The 22,415-nt window shown below is 43.8% G+C and overlaps 1 protein-coding gene across 1 annotated transcript in view; it reads left to right on the plus strand.

The window, feature by feature from the left end:
• Nucleotides 1-16,420: 16,420 nt before the first annotated feature.
• PRKD1 (protein kinase D1) overlaps nucleotides 16,421-22,415 on the plus strand; it is a 106,427-nt gene continuing 100,432 nt past the window's right edge. The window contains exon 1 of the mRNA XM_080977847.1: nucleotides 16,421-16,921. Within this exon, the coding sequence (XP_080833973.1) occupies nucleotides 16,739-16,921 (183 nt within the window). The 5' untranslated portion in view covers nucleotides 16,421-16,738. The remainder of the gene's footprint in view (nucleotides 16,922-22,415) is intronic.

The following is a 22,415-nucleotide window of genomic DNA, read 5'->3' on the forward strand; positions in this document are numbered from 1 at the left end:
CTCGGGTTACAGATGCTTCAGGTTACAGACGCTTCAGGTTACAGACTCCGCTAACCCAGGAATAGTACCTCAGGTTAAGAACTTTGCTTCAATATGAGAACAGAAATCGCATGGCAGTGGCGTGGCAGCAGCGGGAGTCCCCATTAGCAAAAGTGGTACCTCAGGTTAAGAACAGTTTCAGGTTAAGAACAGAGCTCCGGAAAGAATTAAGTTCTTAACCCGAGGTACCTCTGTATGTGAACACTAATAATAATAATAATAATAATAATAATAATAATTATACCCCATACTCTGGGCAGCCTCCAACACATATAAAAACATAATGAAATTTGAAACATTAACAACTTCCCAATACAGGGCTGCCTTCAGATGTCTTCTAAAATTTGTATAGCTATTTATCTACTTGACATCTGATGGGAGGGCATTCCACAGGGTAGGCGCCACTACCCAGAAGGCCCTCTACCTGGCTCACTGTAGCTTCACGTCTCGCAGTGAGGAAACCGCCAGAAGGCCCTCAGAGCTAGACCTCAGTGTCCGGCTGAACGACGGGAGGTGGGGAGATGCTCCTTCAGGTATGCAAGTCCAAGGCTGTTTAGGGCTTTAAAGGTCAGCACCAACACTTTGAATTGTGCTCGGAAATGTACTGGGAGCCAGTATAGATCCTTTAGGACCAGTGTTATATGGTCACTGTGGCTGTCCCAGTTTTACTCCGGGGCATATTGGAGGGCATGACTAAAACTGGCCCCCAAGGTTGTGCTGCAAAAAGATACCTTTGGGCTTTGCTACAATGCAACTGAAGACAGACAAGATGAACCTAAGTTATGTGCACTGTAGTTTAGGTGAGTCCTGAAATGAAAATGTTTTCAATTCAAAAATGCTTTGAGCTGCCTTCCCCTCCCATGAATGTGTAGAAATTGATGATTGGAAAGAAGCATATTTTGTAAACAACCTTTTGATCTTCCCACCCAGTAACAGCTCACGTGACTGACCTTTACAAGCAGTGTTCAGTGAAAAGGCACATAAATATTTTCTTATGATCTTTATTGCCATTTCATATTACGCATGCGGAAAATGTAACCTTTCGGATGTTAATAATACGAATGATTAAGATCACAACAGAAAAAAAGGACTTAAGACAGAGTGTAATTAAAAGCAGTTGAGCTGCTGCCTTAAAGAGATTAAATTAAAACAATGTTTTAAAACATATGTGGAACTAGAGAAGTGAAGGGTTGCTTAAATGCATTGTCCTCCTGTATCCAGCAGATGGCAGGTACAGTTCTTCAAACTTCAGAAAATAACACAAATAATTCATTTGCTGATCTATTTTCACAACCAAGAGCAGTAAATATTGTGCACTATTTCTCTAAACAGATTCATTGCATATAATAGATAACAATGCATAACCAAGTTTTATTAAAAACAACAACAACAGATTGTTGCTAGGGGAAAAAATGTAGAGGGAATAAAACATTGAATAATGGGAAACAAACAGAACGGCCCAGTTTGCACGTAATGTTAAGCCAAACCATGGCTAAGTGTGAGTACACAAGTGTTCAGGTACTGACAGTAACCATTTGCAGTAAGCCAAGAACAAACTTTGGCTACAGCTTGTGGATTGTCTGGAGATAGACTATAAACCTGGGTTCAGACATAACACAAAGCCAAGCTATGGATAGCAGAGCAGCAGGAGGATGAGAGGAGGAGTGAAGCAGCCATGGTTTTTACCATCAGTATCCGTACACTCGCATGCTCATACTTAGCCATAGTTTGACTTAATATTTCATGCACACCAGGCCCATGTGTCATGGGCTGCCATGACACAATGCATGTTACAAACTTAGACTGTTGTCACTAAAGCTGCACTCCAACCTGATGCGTATTTCTTCAGATGTTACTCCCGCTGTGTTCAGTGGGAGTTACTCCCAAGTAAGCATGCATAGGAATGCAGCTCAACAGGATGACCCAAAACACAGTGTTCTGCTTGCCCTAGCATGAGGAGAGCAGCACAAAAGGGGAAATGTCATGGTTAATTCAGAGGAGCAAAGAGATCTTCAGTAAAGACATGTGGAATGGAGGAGCACCTAGGACCCTCCAGGTGTTGCTGGACTAAAGCTCCCACCAGCCTCAGCCAGCATGGCCAATGGTCAGTGTCCTAGACTGGCTGGATGCAGAGCACTGGTGGGAGGTACCAGCTAGGGAACCCCCAAGGGAAGAAATTGGTGGTGGGATGATGATGACAGGTCAGAGGGAGAAGAGGGAACAGACTGGGAGGAGGCGGTGTCAGAAGCTAAAGAGGTAACAGGGTTTGGTGAGTAGGAAGAGGCTGTAGCAGATATCAGTCCAGAGGCAGAAGCAGAGGCTTGAGAGGAGTGGAGACCAAGTGGCAGAGATCAGGCAGGCTGCTGAAGAAGCCAGGGAATCTCCCCTCCTGCTGTGACCAGCTCCCTTCTTCCCTAGTCTTTAAGAACAAAGGATGGAGCAAAGAGAGATAAGATGAAGGAGCCTTGGGTTGCCAGGGAAGGACTTGTGGGAGGAGGAGCCGTAGAGAGTGCTGGAAAATGGGGACCTTCAGTCCTTGCAACTGCCTCATTGGGGCAAGACCTGTGCTCATTAGGCCTGAGCTGTTTTGTTCCTCTCAATAAAGAGAGTTATTGCTGACTTACTCCCGACTCCTGTCTTGACAGTCAGGAATGAGAGAAGTTGCAGCCCATCAGTATCTGCATGATCCCAGGCTCCCCACTCTTGATCTCTAGGTGATAATATTCCTGGTCACTTGCTCAACAACCCAAATATCCAGTTATTCCCAGATAATGTTTATTGCAGCCTCCCTAGCCCTGCATTTCTCCATAGGCAATCATTCAACATGCACCAAGACAAGGGTGTTCCATAAACAAGGAAGGCCCAATAAACAACAGTGGCCAGGGAGAGGCTCCTCATCCTCTGTGTCACTCCCCTGGCTCTGAGCCTTCTTCCCTTGAGGGTTCCCCAGCTGGTGCCCCACACCACTCCTCTACATCCAGCCAGGCCATGACACTCTGTGGGTTGTCAATGTTCTGTTCCAGCATGGTCACTGTGACTTTCTCAATTATGTATCAGACAGTAATGTAGCAGGTTCCATGCCACCCAATGCATCAATGCAGTGTATGGGACAGCTGAACATGTCAATTTGCTGTCAGATATTTCTATGACACTGGGTAGGTTTTCTTGTTCAACACCTCATCCAGGTTGAGGGTCTGCATCCTGCCCTTACTCTTTTCACTGAAGCACTAGCAAAAGTGATTGTGGGGGACGCAAGGAGCCAGTCACTCTGTTTTCCTCTAATATTCTTCTATGGCTGATAGTGAGCTGAACCAAACAGCAATAGAGGGAGCCCAAGAAGGGAAGGTGGGAAATGGAGGATGAGATGAGTTGAACATCAGTTACGGCCAACTGATCAACCGAACAATCAAATAATGGAGAATAGCTGAAGGCGAGGAAGCAAAATTAAAGGCACTATGAAACAATAGGGGGTTGTGACACCTACCTGCTATTGGTACATGCCCTACCTCACTACCTACCTCACTAGCAATACTCATTTCAGGTGTATCTTTTGCCAACTCTACTCTCAAGGAAACCATAACTAGGGAATAGAGAAAGCACCTCATGTGAGCTAAGGCTGCACCTTTTCACTGACCTACAGCTCCTCATAGGGTGTCTTCAATGCTCACCTTTATGAGAGGACCCATATGAAGGGCAGGTGGGGCTATGAGGGTCCCATCATTTATCCCTTGTGCGCCCATGTGGTTAGAGTGTTTCTTTCTAGAGGTGCTTTCCTGGATTATTCTACTTTTCTGTATCTCTCCACAGCAGGATTCAAAGCCCCATTTCCTATTTTACATGGCACTTCTAGTTAATCCATTTCTCCACACTGATTCCCTAATCCTGCTCAAGGTGATATTTATCCTGTCAAGGAATCCATGTAACTAAGAACCCTGTGGCTGCTTTTAACTGAAGACAGAACTATTGAGTGATATCATCAAGGTCCCGTCCCCCCCATTTTCCCCATTAAGGCATTCCTTCGCCTATATCATCAGTTATGGGGTTTTGAGTTCCTTCTAAGATCTAGGCATTTTCAGTGGAAAGGATATGAAAGAAGTTGGTTGGTTGAGGGGGTCTGTTCTTTTCTTTGCACGCCAGCACCTTTGTTAAATCCATACACATTCCCTTCTGTTACCTAAATATCACAATACTCAATCATTAATGTGCTTTAATAGCTAATCAATTAATTAAACTATTTACACTAGGGAAAAGCAAAGCATCCACTGATACATAATCACCATCATTTCAGATCAACCCCCCTGTCAGTGACACATTTTGAAATGCATATATAATTATTTGGCTTCTGGGAGTGTGCTTGTGGTGCTTGATCCTGGATCTGAATGAAAGCCTTTCACTTATGTTACTGCCTGCAGCTAGCTCGCAAAGGTTGCTACAATGCTGTCCTTCAGTAACCTCTCAGCATCCTGTAGCCAGCTGGACATAAAGGAAGCCTTCATTCAGAGAATGGGTTGCATGCAGCCTCTCCCTATGCTCGACTCCTCCTTTGTTATTTTCCTACCCCCACAATCCTTTGGTTTTGTAACTCCAGAGTGGGATGCAATGTACAAGGGAACAAGCGAGATGAGTTCTGGTGCAGCATTCTTGATGTGGAGCCATAGTTACAAGTGTGACAGCAGGGTCCCCAAAGAATACACACTACTGTTCAGAATCACTTTGTTGGTTTTTAGATGCCAGGATATAACGAGTGCTGAGGGATTACTTTTGGAAAGGATCGTTTTCCAACCTAGATTGTGCCCTATTATAATATACAGACCACATCTATTTAGATTTAGATTTTACATGAGACAAGATTCCAGTAGTGGCCAACAACTGATCTTACATTATTTATTCTCATTTTAAATTAATTCTTAATCTTTTGGGCAGAAAAGTACTGTGTCCTCTCTGAATATAAGGGATGAAAGAGAAAATCTGGATAAATTTGAGTAGCAAGAGTTCACCTAAGAGGATGAACTATCCATAATGCTCCTTCGGTCACTCAGAAGCTAAGAACCAAGCATCCGGTTTTTTACAATTTATTGGAAACTGCCCAGAATGGCTGGGGCAACCTAGTCAGATGGGCAGCATATAAATAATAAATTCATCATCTTCATCATCATCATTATTTCCTTCCTTCACCTGTCACCTAGTGGCAGACATTTCATCCGGCTGTAGCAAAGAAGGGATTCAGGATTCCAGACCATGCCAACAGCTCAGCTGAGAGACTTTTGACTTCTCTCCTTGAACTTTTCAATGAATCTACTCCAGTTTAATTATTTTCTCCTTCCTCCCAACATTTTCTTTTTGTGCTGTGTCTTTTTAGATTGTAAACCTGAAGGCAGGAATTGTAGTGATCTGTAACTTGCTCTAGAAGCCTTTTTTTTAACACAACAACAACAGCCTGATAAGCAGGATAAAAATTGCTTAAATAAATAATGGGGAAAGGCATTTTCTCCGTTTTCTATAACTTGATCAATTAATAAAAAATAGCTGAGTTCTAAAGGAAGACGAAGTACAGTGGTACCTCAGTTTACATACGCTTTAGGTTACATACGCTTCAGGTTAAGAACTTTGCTTCAGAATGAGAACAGAAATTGTGCTCCGGCGGCACAGCAGCAGCAGCAGGAGGCCCCATTAGCTACAGTGGTACCTCAGATTAAGAACAGTTTCAGGTTAAGAACAAACCTCCAGAACGAATTAAGTACTTAACCCGAGGTACTACTGTATTGCTCAAGTCACTGACTCAACTCATTTAAGTGTAGGGAAGTTTAAGATTATCCCATATCCAGGATCTGGGAAAACATGAAACTGATTATGATCATTAGCATAAGGTTACCAGACGTCCCCATTTCCTGGGGACAGTCCCCGGATTTACAAATCAGTCCCCATACAAAATCCATTGAAGTTGAAAAGTGTCCCTGGATTCATTGAAAAAGATCTGGTAACCTTACATTAGCATTACTGGACACACCAGTCAGGAAGTTATATAAGAACTTTATTGCTTCTCTTAAACAGGAACATAACACCAACAAGAAACACATGAATCCACCCAGTTATAGCTAACTCCAGTGCCACCTAGGGACTAAACCTTAAAAATACATTATCCACACAGTTGTAATCCAGAACCTGGGGCAGTTCAAAATGCCAATGCAAAAACAGAGGGGTCTGGATATGGCCTGTGGGTTACAGGTTAGCCACCCAAGTGATAGAACTCTCTGCCTATTGACATAGGAAGGTGTTTTCACTGTACGCTTTTCAACACCTGCTAATTTTATTGTTTTATTGTGTAAACTGCTTTGAGGTTTTATCATAATCAAGCAGTATGCAAATCTTGTGAAATAAATATATGGAGATTTAATTGTCCCACCATTGTCAGTGATCAATGTTTGGCAGTTTTTGAATCACAACAAAGCCCTACAATCTGTTTAGCAGTGATGTTTTTGGAATGGGTGTTATATAACAACAATGCCTGTCATGTCACCTTCAGTTAAACCGAGGAGTGGGGGGGAATGGTCAGCTTCTAACCAAAGCTGTTCAAAATCATTTGACATCTGTGCTCGTTTTTTCAAGGGATGATTGATCACAAATCTGTTTCTGTTTCTCTTCACATTTGTTGTGTCCTTGTGATTGCAAATATAGCACAGTATTGCTTCTATACTCCCCCGACTGAATGTGGGCAGTTTAAGTACATTTCCACAGAAATGTTAAAATACACTCAGCATCCATGGCTTGGAGCTTGAACTGCTGTAGAAGATAACTTGGCCTTCTATAGAAAGAAAGCATAAAATGAACATGGATACACATAATTTTGTTTAACACCTGAATTAGATATCTGGACAAAGTTCTTTGCTCTTGTTATTTAACTTTGTTAGCATATGAGCAGAATTTTGTAGTATAATTCTGTGCATGTTTACTAGGAGGTAAGTCCCACAACACTGAGCTCAATGGGGCTTACTACCAGGTAAATGTTTTTAGGACTGCAGCCTTAATGCAAAGTTTCTAATACAGTGGTACCTTGGTTTAAAAACAGCTTAGTTTATGAACGATTTAGATTAAGAACGCTGCAAACCCGGAAGTAAGTGTTTTGGTTTGTGAACTTTGCCTTGGAATAAGAACATGTTTTGCTTCCTGTTGAGTGAGTTCCATTTGTAAATTGAGTCCCCCACTGCTATGGGAAAGCACACCATGGTTTAAGAACACTTTGGTTTAAGAACAGACTTCTGGAACGGATTAAGTTCGTAAACCAAGGTACCACTGTAATAATAATAATAATAATAATAATAATAATAATAATAATAATAATATATTATTTATACCCTGCCCATCTGGCTGGGTTCCCCCTGCCACTCTGGGCAGTTCCCAACAGAATATTAGAAACATGATAAAGGTACTGCTCTGGCGGGAAGGTAAACGGCATTTCCGTGCGCTGCTCTGGTTCACCAGAAGCGGCTTATTCATGCTGGCCACATGACCCGGAAGCTGTACACCGGCTCCCTCAGCCAATAAAGCGAGATAAGCATGGCAACCCCAGAGTTGGTCACGACTGGACCTAATGGTCAGATGTCCCTTTACCTTTAAGTGGTGCTCAACATAAAAACTAATAAAATATAACATTGAAGCAAAACTAGTAAAACAGTAGTGCAAAAACAGATTCAAGGAAATAAAAACAGGCTCCAATCTTATGGGTCTGGGAAAGTCTGGGCAAACAGGTATGTCATTATAAGATGCCTGAAGCAACTGATCATTGATGCTTCGCATATGGCAGAGAGGTTATTCCATAGTAGAGGGGCAATAGCAAAAAATGTCTGTCTCTCCAGTCTCCACCCTATGATATTCCGCAGGGTGTGGAACCAGAACCAAAATTTCACCAGATAAAATAGAGGCAGGAGGTCTGAATAGAGGCAGGAGGTCTTTCTTAAATAGACTTAAGTAGTATATATTTTTGTTTAAGTTTAATGATACACTCTCAAGCAGAGTAGCCATAATGGCATCACAGAACATCTGGAACAGATACACCCAGCAGATGCCTCTCAGTTCCAAGCATTAACCATCTCTTGGTTGTATTGGCGATGTCAAGCAGACTTCTTATATCAGTGGGAATTGATAAAAATAATCCATCATTAGGCAAGACTATATTAATTTTTAAAAATGAGATGGGAATTCTAGAATTTTCAAAGTTGGGAGAGGGTTCTAGAATTTTCAAAGTGAAACCATAATTGTAGTGAGAAGAACACCCCTCTCATCCTAGCCTCTTTTTAAGTAACTGATTCACCTACATATATGTACATCTCTTCCCAATGGGAGAAAAATAGTTCTTTTTAAAGAACTGAAAAAGTATAGAGGAATGCAAGAACGCTCCTGTGCCCTCACTTCTGGCCAGCTGGTGAAAGCCCAGCAGTGCTCTGGATAAAGTAGTTCAGGTGCTCTGGTGCCTTTGAATAAGATGACAAAACATTATACATCTGTGTGGTTCTTGCACAATGCGAGTGGAATGGGGGTGGGGTGGGGTGGGGTCATTTCATGTGTTTGGGCTTTCCACTACAACACCAACATGAGAAGCTGCTGTCTATGCTTGCTCCCAGAACCCTCTGCAGAAAATGTTACTGCTTACTTGAGTATCATTTTCTAGTTCAAACTGTTATTAGGGTTAAATCCTATGGTGTTGAGAGCTAAAACACAGACATTAAGCATTCCTTCCTTTGAATTCGTGGTACTGTAGTAACTATTTCCCTTTGATCATTTATAGTAATTCTTTGAGGTTGCAAAGTGCCTTGGTGGGAAGCCCAAATGGACAGATGATGGATGGTCAAAGGCACCTGTAATAATAGCTAGGGAGTTCTTCACACGGGAAAAAAAAAATATTTTGCTTTGATCGCGTTGTTGTTGGCATCTGTCTGTCTCGAGACAATGGAGTGTGCCTCTGGGGCAAAGTCAAATCACTGTGCTAGTGACACCAAAGTGACCTCCCCAAGGCAAAAGTCTGTGGAGTGTATATGGAGGTCCTAGGATGCCCAGATGACAAGACACCCTTCTTGGCCTCACTGATGTGATCCAAAGGAAAGCGCAGCAATATGTTTGGAGTTGCCAGAAGGCACCATCCAACTGTCTTAGGAACTCCATTCCAGATTTGTGTAGGGTTTACTCCTCAGCCTTTTCTTCTCCCAAAGATATATTGCAAAGCAGTAGAGGTCTAGATCAGTTTTTCTTCTCCTGGATGGGCTACCTTCCCAGGTTGACAAGCCCCATCTGCCCTCCACTTTCTTCTACAGCATGTGCAGAAACCGCCTTCTTGACTGTTGCACTCACCGTTGATCTTCTCCACTCAATCCACCAGGGCCTGCTTTCACATGCAAGGGAAGCCCCTAACTCACAGAGAGGGTTTGAGACCCATTGGCAACCCTCACCTGGTTTAGCTAGCCAGTCAAAGCTATTTCCTGGGTGTGGCTGCTGTTGCATGCTGATAGTTTCTAGGAGCCACAGGTGGGGACTAAAGGTGAACAAACTATCCCAGAAGGAGCATGACATGTCCCCCATTAGAGGTACTACCCCCTCCTATTACCCCAACATTTTATTAGGGTTTTCTCCAGACTGTGTCAGTATTTTGTGGAGGGATTCAAATGATCACCTGAAATTTAGTTCTGTGCAATTAAAGCTGATTAAAACATGCTGTCACCCTGGTGCAACAGAGAAATTAAAAGTGTTGGATTAAAAGGATTAACAGGAAGACATATAACCATCACTGAAGCAAATCCGGATGAATGCTCATTGTAATACAACCTCCATGCAAACAAATCTGAATGAATGCTCAGCACCAAGGGGACAGAGTCCAACCTTCCTGTGAGTTTTGTGCATGCAAATCAGGATGAATATACAGTAAACAGGTCATCTGGAGAGGCTGTGTTGTTCCACAGCCACAGCAAAACTATCAGGACTAACATGTCTCAAAAACCAAACTAGATGTGATTTATAAATAGTAAATAGCTGCTGAAGGACCCCTAACAAGGACTCTGATCAGGACTGTGGCATGATGCAGGAAAAGAAGGGTTTTAACCCTTTGCTCCCACTGCAGAACCATTCTGGACCTCTCAATCCCACAGCTAGTAACTGCATTGGGAGCCAGGTTCCTACCATCACCAGTGGAGTTTTCTTCCCAGTGCAAATAGCTGCCATGTGTGGAAGGGCATGGATTGTGAATTACAGGCTGTACAAATTATATAAAGAACCAGATAATCATGATACTACTTTAGAGGTTGCCCTAGATGTTGTGCAGTCTTGCTTTGTAACGTTGAAATACGTGGGTAACCCACAGAGATTTGGGAGGAAAAAATAATAAACCAAAGGAGGGTGAAGTTTTATTTTAATTATTGTTAAAATACACATCCTGCTTTTCACATGTCTCAGAGTTAGCCCACCCCTGAATAAGAACACCATTTTTTTTAATGCTTTGTTTTTCAAGAAAACCATAATAAACTGAGATAAAATGGAAATGGAATTAGCACAGTTCACTAGGTTACCTGCCTATTGCAGCAAACATTTAAAAAACAATTTCTTCGGTCCTGGAGGTTCTGCTGAATATGATTAGAAGGGACCGGTTGGTTAAAGGTATACAGGTCGGAGCCAAACAGTACAAACTGAGAGCATTTGCAGATGACTTAGTATTGACGTTACAGGAGCCAGAATCTAGTACTAAAAGGGTTTTAGAACTGATTCAAGAATTTGGTCAAGTGGCAGGATTTAAATTGAACAAGTTAAAAACTAAGGTTTTAGAGAAAAATTTAACACCGATTGAAAGAGAGAGGTTTCAGAATGAGACAGGCTTGACTGTGGTTAAGAAAGTGAAATACCTGGGGATTAATATGACAGCCAAAAATGGGAACTTATTTAAAGATAATTATGAAAAATGTTGGACGGAAGTGAAAAAAGACTTAGAAATTTGGTCAATTTTGAAGCTTTCACTGTTGGGTCGTATTGCTGTGATAAAAATGAATGTATTGCCTAGAATGTTGTTTTTGTTTCAAACATTGCAAATTGTGGACAAGATGGACTGTTTCAAGAAGTGGCAGAGAGATATTTCTAGATTTGTCTGGCAGGGCAAGAAGCCCAGAATAAAATTTAAGATATTAACTGATGCAAAGGAAAGGGGTGGATTTGCCCTGCCAGACTTTAAACTTTATTATGAATCAGCAGCCTTTTGCTGGTTGAAAGAATGGCTACTTCTTGAAAATACAGACATTTTGGATTTAGAAGGTTTTAATAACGTATTTGGATGGCATGCATATTTATGGTATGATAAGGTCAAAGCACATAAAGCATTTAAAAATCATATTGTCAGGAAAGCACTGTTTAATGTTTGGATAAGATATAAGGATTTATTGGAAAACAAAACCCCAAGGTGGTTGTCACCGATGGAAGCGAAAGCTCTGAAAAGGCTCAATATGGAGGCCAAATGGCCGAAATATTGGGAAATTTTGGAACAAGAAGGAGACAAACTGAAATTGCAGAGTTTCGAGAAATTAAAAAACAAAGTGCGAGATTGGCTTCACTATTATCAGATAATGGAGGCATACAATTTGGATAAGAAAATTGGCTTCCAGGTGGAAAAATCAAAACTAGAAACAGAATTGTTAGAACCCAAAACTAAAAATTTGTCAAGAATGTATAACTTGCTGTTGAAATGGAATACTCAGGATGAAACGGTGAAATCTGCTATGATTAAATGGGCACAAGATGTTGGACATAATATTATGTTTGCTGACTGGGAACAGTTATGGACCACAGGTATGAAGTTTACGGCATGTAATGCCCTAAGAGAGAATATTATGAAAATGATATTCAGGTGGTACATGACCCCAGTCAAGCTTGCAAAAATCTATCATTTGCCCGATAATAAATGTTGGAAATGTAAAGAAACCGAAGGTACATTCTTTCACCTTTGGTGGATGTGCCCAAGGATTAAGGCTTTCTGGGAAATGATATATAATGAACTGAAAAAGGTATTTAAATATACCTTCTTGAAGAAACCAGAGGCCTTTCTCCTGGGCATAGTCGGCCAATTGGTGTCAAAGAAGGATAGAACTTTTTTTATGTACGCTACAACAGCAGCAAGAATACTCATTGCAAAGTATTGGAAGACACAAGATTTACCCACTTTGGAAGAATGGCAGATGAAGCTGATGGACTATATGGAACTGGCAGAAATGACTGGCAGAATCCGAGACCAGGGAGAAGAGTCGGTGGAAGAAGAGTGGAAGAAATTCAAAGATTATCTACAGAAATATTGTAAAATTAATGAATGGTAGAATGATGTTGGATAGAAATTAAGTGGTTTCCAGCTGTAATGCTTTAAGGGAATATGAAAAAAGGGTTATAAATAGGTAAAAATCTAATGCTATTATTTTTAAGATCAAGGATTAGGATAATTAAAGAGGGTAAGGATTTGCTGAACCAACAGATTGAAGTGGAATACAAAAAAGGGAGGTATGAGGAGGTCCGGGAAACAAGCTAAAGGAAAATAAGTAATGGAAAATCTGTGTGTTTTTAACCATTTTTATTTTGTATTTTTGTTATTTTTTTCACTTTTATTGTAATATTTAAAAAAAATCTTAATAAATATCTTATAAAAAAAAACAAAAACAATTTCTTGTGGCATTTTTACACTCATACAATTTTGTAGCCTGAGTCAAGAGAATAGCATGTTAGCCCAAGATGCTTGGGGCTCCCTGTTGAATTAATTTGTCTCCATACCTATCTGCATATAACTGAGAACAATTTGAAGTATATTGAAAGCTACAATTTATATTTTATTTATTGTTAAAAAAACCTTATTCCCCAAACGAACAAAAACCTGTGAATCTCAAAACCTCGTTAGCTCTTTCTCAGAGTAGATGGTCCAATATATGTTAGTTATTGTGCTTGGGTCTAATTAACAGCTGCCCAAACAAAGATGATGGAGTCAAAACACAGGCACAAATTAATCACTGCCTCGTCATCAATTAACTTTATAACCAGCTCGCTTGAGCAAGCTCTGGAATGCTATGCTCCAGAGGCAGCCATTGCAATTTGGTACCATTAATGTCAGAAGCCAACAAATCAGTTCACCAGGAATTTTTCCTGCATAAGGAATACTTAAATGAACAGGACCTTCCCAGTTCTTGTTCATTTCAATGGGGTTTGTACAGGAAACTCATTTTAACGTGTGTATGTGTGTGACCACAGGCAAGCAGACTTTTCTTGTACATAGTTTAGAATGAATTTGCTGCCTCCCAAGTAGATCACAGTTGGTTTGTTCCAACAAACTGAAATCCAGCCATCCTTTGAAAATTCTCAGTAATCAGATTTTGCAATGCACTTGTACAGCCAAATAATGAATACAAAAATGCTTATATTGGGGTGAAGTGTACATAAACTACACATATTTTTGAAAATGATCATTTGGGGAAATTGCTTTGCAAAAATGTGCATATTGGGCAGAATTGAATATTATTACAGAGCCTGGTGAGGTGTCCAACACAACATCTTGCCTGATCTTGTGGGATCAGGTTCAACTGAACTCTGAAGATATGGACAAGGTTCTTGAACTGGTTCAGCCCACCATATGCTCTCTTGACCCCTGCCCATCATGGTTAATTCAAGCTACCTGAGGGTGGCTGGCCAGGTGGGTTGAAGGAGTGTTAGCCCATCTTTGCATGACATGATGCTGCCTGGTGCCTTGAAGGAGGCTATAGTGCGACCACTCCTGAAGAAGTCCCCCTGGCCCCAGAGGTATTTGACAACTACAAGCTGGTCACAAATACCCACTCTTTAAGGTAAGGTACTTGAGAGGTTAGTGGTGGATCAGCTGCAGGCACTCTTGGAGGAAATAGATTCATTGTGACCCATTTCTCAAAACAATTGCTGTGCTTTGGCTTGTACAATGTAGCACTGGATTGGAACATGAGATACAGCATCATTCTAAGACCTTTTTGTGCTTAGAATCTTGTGGGCATCTTAAAGACCAACAAATTTATCATATGTTTTCATAGACTGGAGACCACTTCATCTGATGTATGAATTCTTGTTGGCAGATGAATTCTTGTTAGGTGCTCATAGGGTGACACGTAACACATCTAATGGAAGTGGACTTTAGCCCACCAAAGCTTATGCTATATTTTTTTTGTTTTGTTTCTAAAGTGCTACAAGACCATGGAGGGATCCGCACCATACATTTAAAGCACATGTATATCACTTTAACTGTCATGGCTTCCCACAAAGAATAATGGGAACTATAGTTTCTTAAGTGAACAGGGAGGGATCGCCTAACAACTTTCAGCAGCTTTAACAAACTACAGTTCCCAGGATTTTTTTCCTAGAGGCAATGACTGTTAAAGTGGCAGTGCTTTACTTTGGGGTAATGAATTGGAAGGTTTCCATACTCCTTCGAGTCTTATTCTTTGAAGATGGGTGTACAGAGATGTGTTTTGCATTTTCTCTAATAACGGGAAGGCAAACTCTTCTTTCTTCCAAGAGATGTAAAAGAGCTTCTGCTTAGTAAACGACATTCACTAGATAGGATGTTTTTTCATGTTTGGTAAATAGAAAAATGACAGGTGGTGGGTGGGATTTTCCCCCTGATTATTCTTCACTCACAAATAAATCACTGAGGAGCAGCAGCAGCAGCTCAAATGAGAGACACAGCAGTCAGCTAAATAGATCCATAGCTCTGTGTGGTGACAGCTTCCTCCCTCTCTTTATCAGCATGTGACTGGCTCTTGGAGAAGGGGGATGGCACCACTCACTGCTGCTCTGCTGGATGGAGACAGCTAGGAAGAGTTGGTTGACAGGTTTAAGCTCCTACTTACATGCAAATCATAACCCAGCCCAGAAGCAGTCACAAAAGCAGGAGGGATTCACAGAGTTTCTTCAGGCTCTCCCAGCTAGCCTTGCTGTTATCTCTCACTAATACAACAGGAACAGCAGCAGCAGCGGTGGAAGGACCAGTTACAGCTGGGATGAAAGCAGCTTTGAAGGTACAGAGTGCTGATTTAAAGGGACAAGGGGAGCCTGGCTGCAAAGTCTTCAGTCTTGAGAGGGGTCCAAAGAATTGTGGAAGGAAGGCAAAGTTGAGGGTTGTTGTTTTTTAAAAAAATAATATTATGAAAATACTTATGGCTGGGTGGTGAAAAGGAGCTGAGGCAGAAGTATATAAACAGTCGACCTGAGTGCCTTGGGAATGAAAGGCACAGAGGTGCTGAAGAAGGGTTTTAGACTTTGGGATGGCACACTCTGAAGGTCATGAAGGGTCACATGAAGAAAGCTATAAGGAACTGAGTCCAGGTGTGTCTGTGAGAGAGAGGTAGTAAAGAAATGGGTTCACCCAGGTCAGCGGGATGACTAAGCTTGCAATATTAAATACACTTTCTCTGGATTAAGCCCCATTGGGACTTGCATCTGAATAAATATTGAATGGATTGACTGCCAGCGCAAGTGGAAGCAAGTTCCAATCAACATGCAAAGGACGGAGCGTAACTGTAGGCACAGTAGCAGTCCTGCTGCATGAAAACATGTCTCACTGAACTCTGAGGAAAAGGACCCAGAATCGAAACGTTATCTCCAAATGTTTTCTAGGAACTATTGCATGGGAACATTGCAAGTGGAATCTCACGAGTATGGAGGAAGTCTTGGGTGTTAGGGAGAAACTTTATTTATTTTTTAATTTTTAAATGGAATGAGAAAGCTATGTAGGAAGTTGGGTGAAGAGTAAAGGGAAGAAAATAGGGTGGTCAGCTTCTTCCACACTAGGGCTCTTGAACTTCTAACAGCAACCAGATACCCAGAGAGACCAAAGCTCCACAGGTGAAGTTTTCTCCTTCCTACCACGATCAGCTTCATCTGCTCAATTTGACTTTCCACAGAGCCCTTAAAAGCCACAAGAGCCCAGCTAGGGGACAACCTCCCCCCCCCCAAAAAAACCCCCCTCAGAAGTTGGCAACCGGCCGTGACATCCGGCTAAGCCACGGGCAAGGCTGCTAACCAGCGCTGGATGCCTGCCTAGGCAAGGGCGACTCTTAAAGTTACGCGCCCGATCCTGTGATGCGCCAGTTTGCTTGGAAGGGAAGCGCAGGCAAGAGCAGCCGGCGGTGGGGTGCGGGAGGCGAGAGAGAAACGGCGGAGCGGGCTCCTCAGGGAACGGCGGGCCGACTAAGCCTCGGGCCACCTGGCAGGCCGGGCCGCCCCCCTGGAGCTGGGCCGTTGCCCCGTCTCCTGCCCCGCCACCCGGGCGCCGCCGGAGCTGCTGCTGCTCCTGAAGCCGCCGGGTGGTGGCGGCGGCGGTTCTGGCGCCTGCTTTCCCGCCCTTCCTCTTCTCCCCCTCAGAGCGCGCTTGACCGCCCAGTGGCCGCTGCCGCCTCGGGGACTCCGCGCTTGGGAGTCGGAGGGTGGGGGAGAAGCTGCTGCTGCCGCTGAGGCGGCGCCATCCCCACCACGCTTGGCCGCTCTCCTCCTCGGCATCTTTCCTTCGCCTCACGCCGCCACCCCTCCCCACCCCCGCCATTTTCAGCCGGGAAGCGGAGAGGACTTTGCAGAAACCAACTTTTGCCGGCCTGCTCTTGCAAACTCCGCCTGACTTTCTCCCTCTTTCTCTCCCCCTCTTTGCCTCTTCCTCCCTCCGCGCTGCGGGAAGTTGTCGATGAGCGCCCCGCCGGTCATCCGGCCGCCCAGCCCCTCGCAGCCGGGCAGCGGCGGCGGCGGCATCTCCTTCCACCTCCAGATCGGCCTCAGCCGGGAGCCGGTGCTCTTGCTGCAAGACTCCTCGGGGGAGTTCAGTCTGGCCCATGTCCGGGAAATGGCTTGCTCCATCGTCGACCAAAAGGTGAGGCGCCTCCTGTTGGGTGGGTGAGCTTCTTTCCTTTCTCCCTCCGTCCCTCGCCTTCCCACCCCCCCCAAGCCTTTGGATTGTTGGGATCGAGTGCCTCTGAGCGTGTGCAGAATGCCTGCCGATCCTACCCCGGCAGCTGTCCACACGGGTTTTGGCTTTTTGGGGGGAGGCGGAGTAAAGCGACAAGAAAGCGTTAGTTTCAGAGAAGTCTACACCCCGGGGACCTACTATTTATTTTGGAAATGCGATGGTGGTCTCAAATGCACGTGTGACTATAGTCCCACCGCTTTGTCTGCTATGAATTAATTGAGCCGAAGGTCCCAGGGCAGGTTACTGCATTGCAACTCATCCTTCAACTCATCCTGCCCCCCCCCTTATACTTTTCGTTGCAACTTGTGCTCGTTGCGTCTCTGCAAGGTTGCGGTTGCTACACGCGGCGTCCGGTTTCTTTTAACCCCCCACCCCCCAATTTAACAGAGGTACTGCTCCCCACTCGATCTCCTCCCCAGAGTTTTGAAAAAGCGGGGAGTTTGGAAATTAGACGGGGAGGGGCCGTTTTGAGGCAGGGGCTCCCCTGCAGCTGTCTAAATAATAACAACCCGGCCCCGCAGGACCCGCTGGGGAAGGAAAGTTTCCACTTTGCAAGCCAGAAAACAAAACAAAGTCGGCACGCTTGGTAGGCTGAGCTCAGGCCAGCAATTCGACGCCCGCAAGCCGGCGCTGGGGCACGTGGGATGCCAGCTCTGACCTTGCGGACGGGAGCTTACCCGGCCTTTTGGTTATGGGGAGAGGCAGGCTGAAAGGTGAGGAGGGTAGGATGGCCGCAAGGAAGGGTGCTAGGCACCCAGTCCTGAACAAGTTTACTCATAACAAGCCCCATCCATCCCCGCCCCCCGCCAAAGAATAAATGTACTGTACATAGAATTGCAGCCCTATAACTCATTTTTATGCCCGCCTGCTCAGATGTAAGCACTGTTCAGTTCAGCCTTAAGTTGCAATCCTGTTTACAGCTTACCTAGGTGAAAGTCCCCTTGAACTCACATGGGCTTTACTTCTCTGTAGGCAAATAGATAATATGGGCGAGGAATTTTTATACTTCACACACTTTTCAGCCGTCTTGCTCATTCCTCAAGTGAACTGCAGACCTTAAAGTGCTGTCACACACTTTCAATGTCCTTTTCTTATTACTACCTCCCAACACTTCTTAAATGTGCTCTGCCCTGTTTTAACCCCATCCCCTCCAGTGTCAAAACTTTGATATCCCCTCCCCATGCATGAGTCAATTTGCTGTCTTTTAGTGAATACTGTTAAGCAGGGCAGGGAACTTGTAGTCCTTCCATGGCTGCTGAACTCCAACTCCCATCAGCCCCACCAAGCATGGCCAATGGTAAGTGATGATGGGGGTTGTAGTGCAGCAAATATCTGGCGGGCCACAGGTTCCCCAGCCCTGCTGCAAAGTTTGAATGGGAGATGTGTATCTGTAGATGTGTGAGGCATACACTTGACTGAGGAAGAGACTAGTCAGAGCTCACAACCAGCACACTTGTGGAGTGTTCATTGTTATTTATACCATTTCCACCAAGTAGACCTGTGTGTGCCTTACATGTGGTTTCCAGGTGGTCTCTCATCTAGGGCCAACCCTCCCTTACTGCAAATTGCAAAACAGAATGGTTCTGCCATCAGGCTATTTTGTTGGTAGGCTTGACTCTTCCCCTTCGAAAACGATGATGTTTGCTTCAGGACATGCAGTCACGCAGGAAACCTTCAGGGACAGTCTTATGGCATGAGCCAATTTCAACACCATATATTCAGGTGTGTGAAAGGGACCGAGAAGGCAGCAACTGATGGAGTCTGTTGGCTTTGAAAGTTTGGCTTACTAGAAATCAGGGAGTCTAGGGGAGCACCAAAACCAGCACACTCACATATCACTGTTTGCTGAGTTTTTGCCATCTTGGCAAACTGTCATTTGTTTCCTATATAGTTCAGTTTCCTTCCTGCTAAATTTCTGTCTTTGTACCTTCTTTTTTGGGGGGGCAGGGGGGAGGTAGGTCATGATGCTGCCAAATAGTAATAAAAGTCCTGGATTTCTAATTTCTCGTGTGCAGCTGTTCTTTTTAATATCCCTCTAATGATAGTGTGTCATGATGTCAAAAGGAACAAGAAAATCTGGTCTATAGACAAAATAAACTGTAGAGTTTAGTAAATTCTTATGTCTATGACATGCACCTTTTTAATATTTCTTGAATAAACCAGAAAGTTGGATATGCAATGGACAGTAGGTTCTTATATACTCTGATTTGACCAGTGCATCGTACAATTTTGTATAGCTCACAGTGTGTGGGGGGGGGGGTATGCCAGTCAGATACAATGCTTAGACAACGTCCCACCTTATTTTACTCTTACCTATGTTAGCCATGACCTAAATTGCCACACTCTCTTCCTGTTTCATAGATTTATTTGTTTGTTTTATTAGGAGTCAGAGCAGGATAAAAAGAGTTCAGTCCCTTTGTAGCAATTCGGTAAAACTGAGCGGTGGTGATTTGCTCAAGGCCATCAAGTGACCTTCATGGCCGAGTGAGTGTTTGAACAGGGACTTCCCACATCAAAGCCCAACACTCTGTCCAATATTCTACACTGCCTGTAAGTAGATGGGGTGTCTGTGTGGGTAGCTAGCTATATATAGTTTGCAACTTTTGAAGCAGAGCTGAGTTAGTGTTTCAGCATACTCTGCAATGAGAAAAGGGGGAAAGAAAGAAAATCAAGTAAAAGGTTGATGTGAAATTGCAGGATGGTGGGGTGAGGGAAAAGATGTCTGTGTACTGTTGCTTTTTGACCTTCTGTTTAAATTGCATTTTTTTAGCAGCAAGCTGTTGTGGGTTTGAACACTGGGGAAATGTGAAATCGAGCAACAGAAACAGTACTGCAAGGAAAGATATGCCAATGCTGCATAACAAATCAGTGCCGACTGCATATCTATTATGTGAAAAAAAAATGACAGCCCGAAAATCTCTAAGGTGCCAAAGCACTTCTAGTCATGGAAAGTTGTGGAATAGCTATTGGAAATCATTACGATGCCCTAAAAACATAATATCCTGTTTGGTTAGATAGATGTATGATGAAAACAGATATTCTTGTTCCAGGCAATCACAGTTCCAAGGAGCAGTCATGCAAGTTTCACATGCTTTATGCAGTTTTGATTTTAACATTTTGATTTTAACATTTTGCTGGGAGGGGACACCTCCTAGCCACACGCAGATGATTCTGTTAACCGAAGGGTGGAGACTGAAACTTTTTAGATTGTGGAGGGGAAAATGGCAGCAGCACAAATATGGAACATATGTGTACTTGCTGCCCATTTTCTTTCCTACTGGAAAGATTTTGCCTGAAAAGGCTCAAGCAGGATCCAGGATATAAGGTGCGGGATTTTTGGTATCACTGTGCCAAAACCTGTCATCCCAATTTATTGAAAGCTTCCTCCATGAAAGAGGTTCCTGTTCTCCTGCCATATTCACAAAGTGCTTTAGATTTTTTGGGGTGTGTGTGTGTATAGGGTTCAGCTCACCTTACCATGGTGAGGTAGCCAAAGTGGTTTGTGTGTGTTCCTTTCCATGAAACATTTATCCCGAGCTCTTCAACCTTCCCAGCTGCCTGTACGTACTGATCTAAAAAAAAAGGGAAGAGTTGCCTCATGTTGCCTTCCCTTTAATTGAAGACTGGGAAGCTAAAGAGGCTTAATACCATACTTCTGGGATTGGTGCACTCTCTGATTTCATAGTTAAGAGAAGTCTTTATTTTGACTTTGACAATCCCTACTCCTGCCCCCCGGTACTCACTAATTTCTTTAAAAGTTCACTTAAAAAAATTACAATGAAATGACATTCAGAAGCATGGTAGATGGCCTCCATGGCTTCCTGCTCTTACAGAAAAGCCCAGCCAAGGCTGTTATGAAGTTTTCAGGACGTGTGAGCACCTGGGGAGGCTGCAGAGCACAGACTACTGGAGAAAGAGCACTTGCACCATCCCTCAGCCACAGAGCAACATACGAAGCTGCCTTATACTGTCCACGTAGCTCAGCCAAACTGACTGGCATTAATTCTCCAGTATATCGGATGGGGAGTCACTCCCTGTCCTATCTGGAGATGCTGGGGATTGAACCTGCATTCAAAGCAGATGGTGAACCACTTAGCTATGACTCTTCCCTAGTTGGTCCTACACTGGTTGTCAGTGTTTAGTCTGCTTCTCTAGGTCCTGCTCCCCTCTTTGGTCCTCATCTCTGGAATGCAGAGTTACTGGCATTATGAAAAGAAAGGGCTACGTTTTCGCCTTCTAGGTGGTAAAGTGATAGGAGTTGTGAGAAGGCAAGGTAAACAGCACATTCTCTTGTTCTGACACCTGCAGTGTGCTTAGCATGCTTTTTGATGCTTATGAAAAGCTTGTTCTTGGGGGACAAATTGAGCTTGGTGCAAATGGCTGTGATGATAAGTATGTCAGGTCCCAGGCTGCCCTGGACAAAAGGGATGTGAGGGTAGGCAGGAGTCTTTCAAGTGGGCTGGTGCTGAATTTCAGCCTGGGGAATTGGCAGGTGACCTCTGTGCATAATGAGGGTAATTGAATAGCACTTAGTCAGCAGCCTGAACTATCTAGTTATAGAACCGCTGAAGACAAAGATGCTGTAACACTGGATAGAAATCGTTACCTGCTTTGGAACCAAAGTATGCAGCCACTATATTTTGTATTTAATTTGTGATTGTGGAAAAATCCAAAATCTTGTGACTGACTGGTTCTAGGAAGCAGAGGAGGACATGCTTAAGGCTTGTGGGATCTGCTTTGTGTTTTGCTAGAACCATGAGATTAATAAAATGGAGCCTTGTGCAAAAGGTATACATTTAGAATTAAATAATATAGTGTCTCTGAGCGCTGCTGAGCACAGGGACTCTGGGCTGATGTAATCCTGTTGATTTCCCTGAATCTTTCATGGTTTTGATCCTTAAACTATGGTGTCCTTCTGGAATAGGGTAGGGGTACCGTACTTTGAAATTCAGTACCTACTTTGCTGAGAGTTTCTAGAAGGTTAATCTGAGTGTCAGGGGTTCAGGAGCAGAGGCAAGGGCAAGGGAGGAAACAGAGAGCGAGGGAGAGGAGGCAGAAGAAAAGATGAGTGATGACGACGACCCGAGATCTCCGAGTCTTTCCAGTGAATCAGAAGATTCACAGAAAGGAGCACCAGTGGCCAGGGCAAGGGGGGAGCCTAGGGGGACACCCCAGGAAGATAGAGCCAGAGGGGACTCAGAGGGGAGCAGTTGGAAATCAGGACCAGCGTCACCGCCAGAGAGCAGGGAAGAGGAAGGGCGCCAGGGATCAAGCGCTGGCAGCTCACAACAGGGGGGAGGGCACGAGTCAGGAGTGGCCACACCTCCATCGGGGAGCGAAGAAATGGTCAGACGGAAGGTGGAAGGTTGGGCGCGCGTGCCAAGTTCAAATGCACAGG

The sequence above is a fragment of the Podarcis pityusensis genome, assembly GCF_964106645.2.
Source record: "Podarcis pityusensis genome assembly, chromosome: 1".
Classification (NCBI taxonomy): domain Eukaryota; kingdom Metazoa; phylum Chordata; class Lepidosauria; order Squamata; family Lacertidae; genus Podarcis; species Podarcis pityusensis.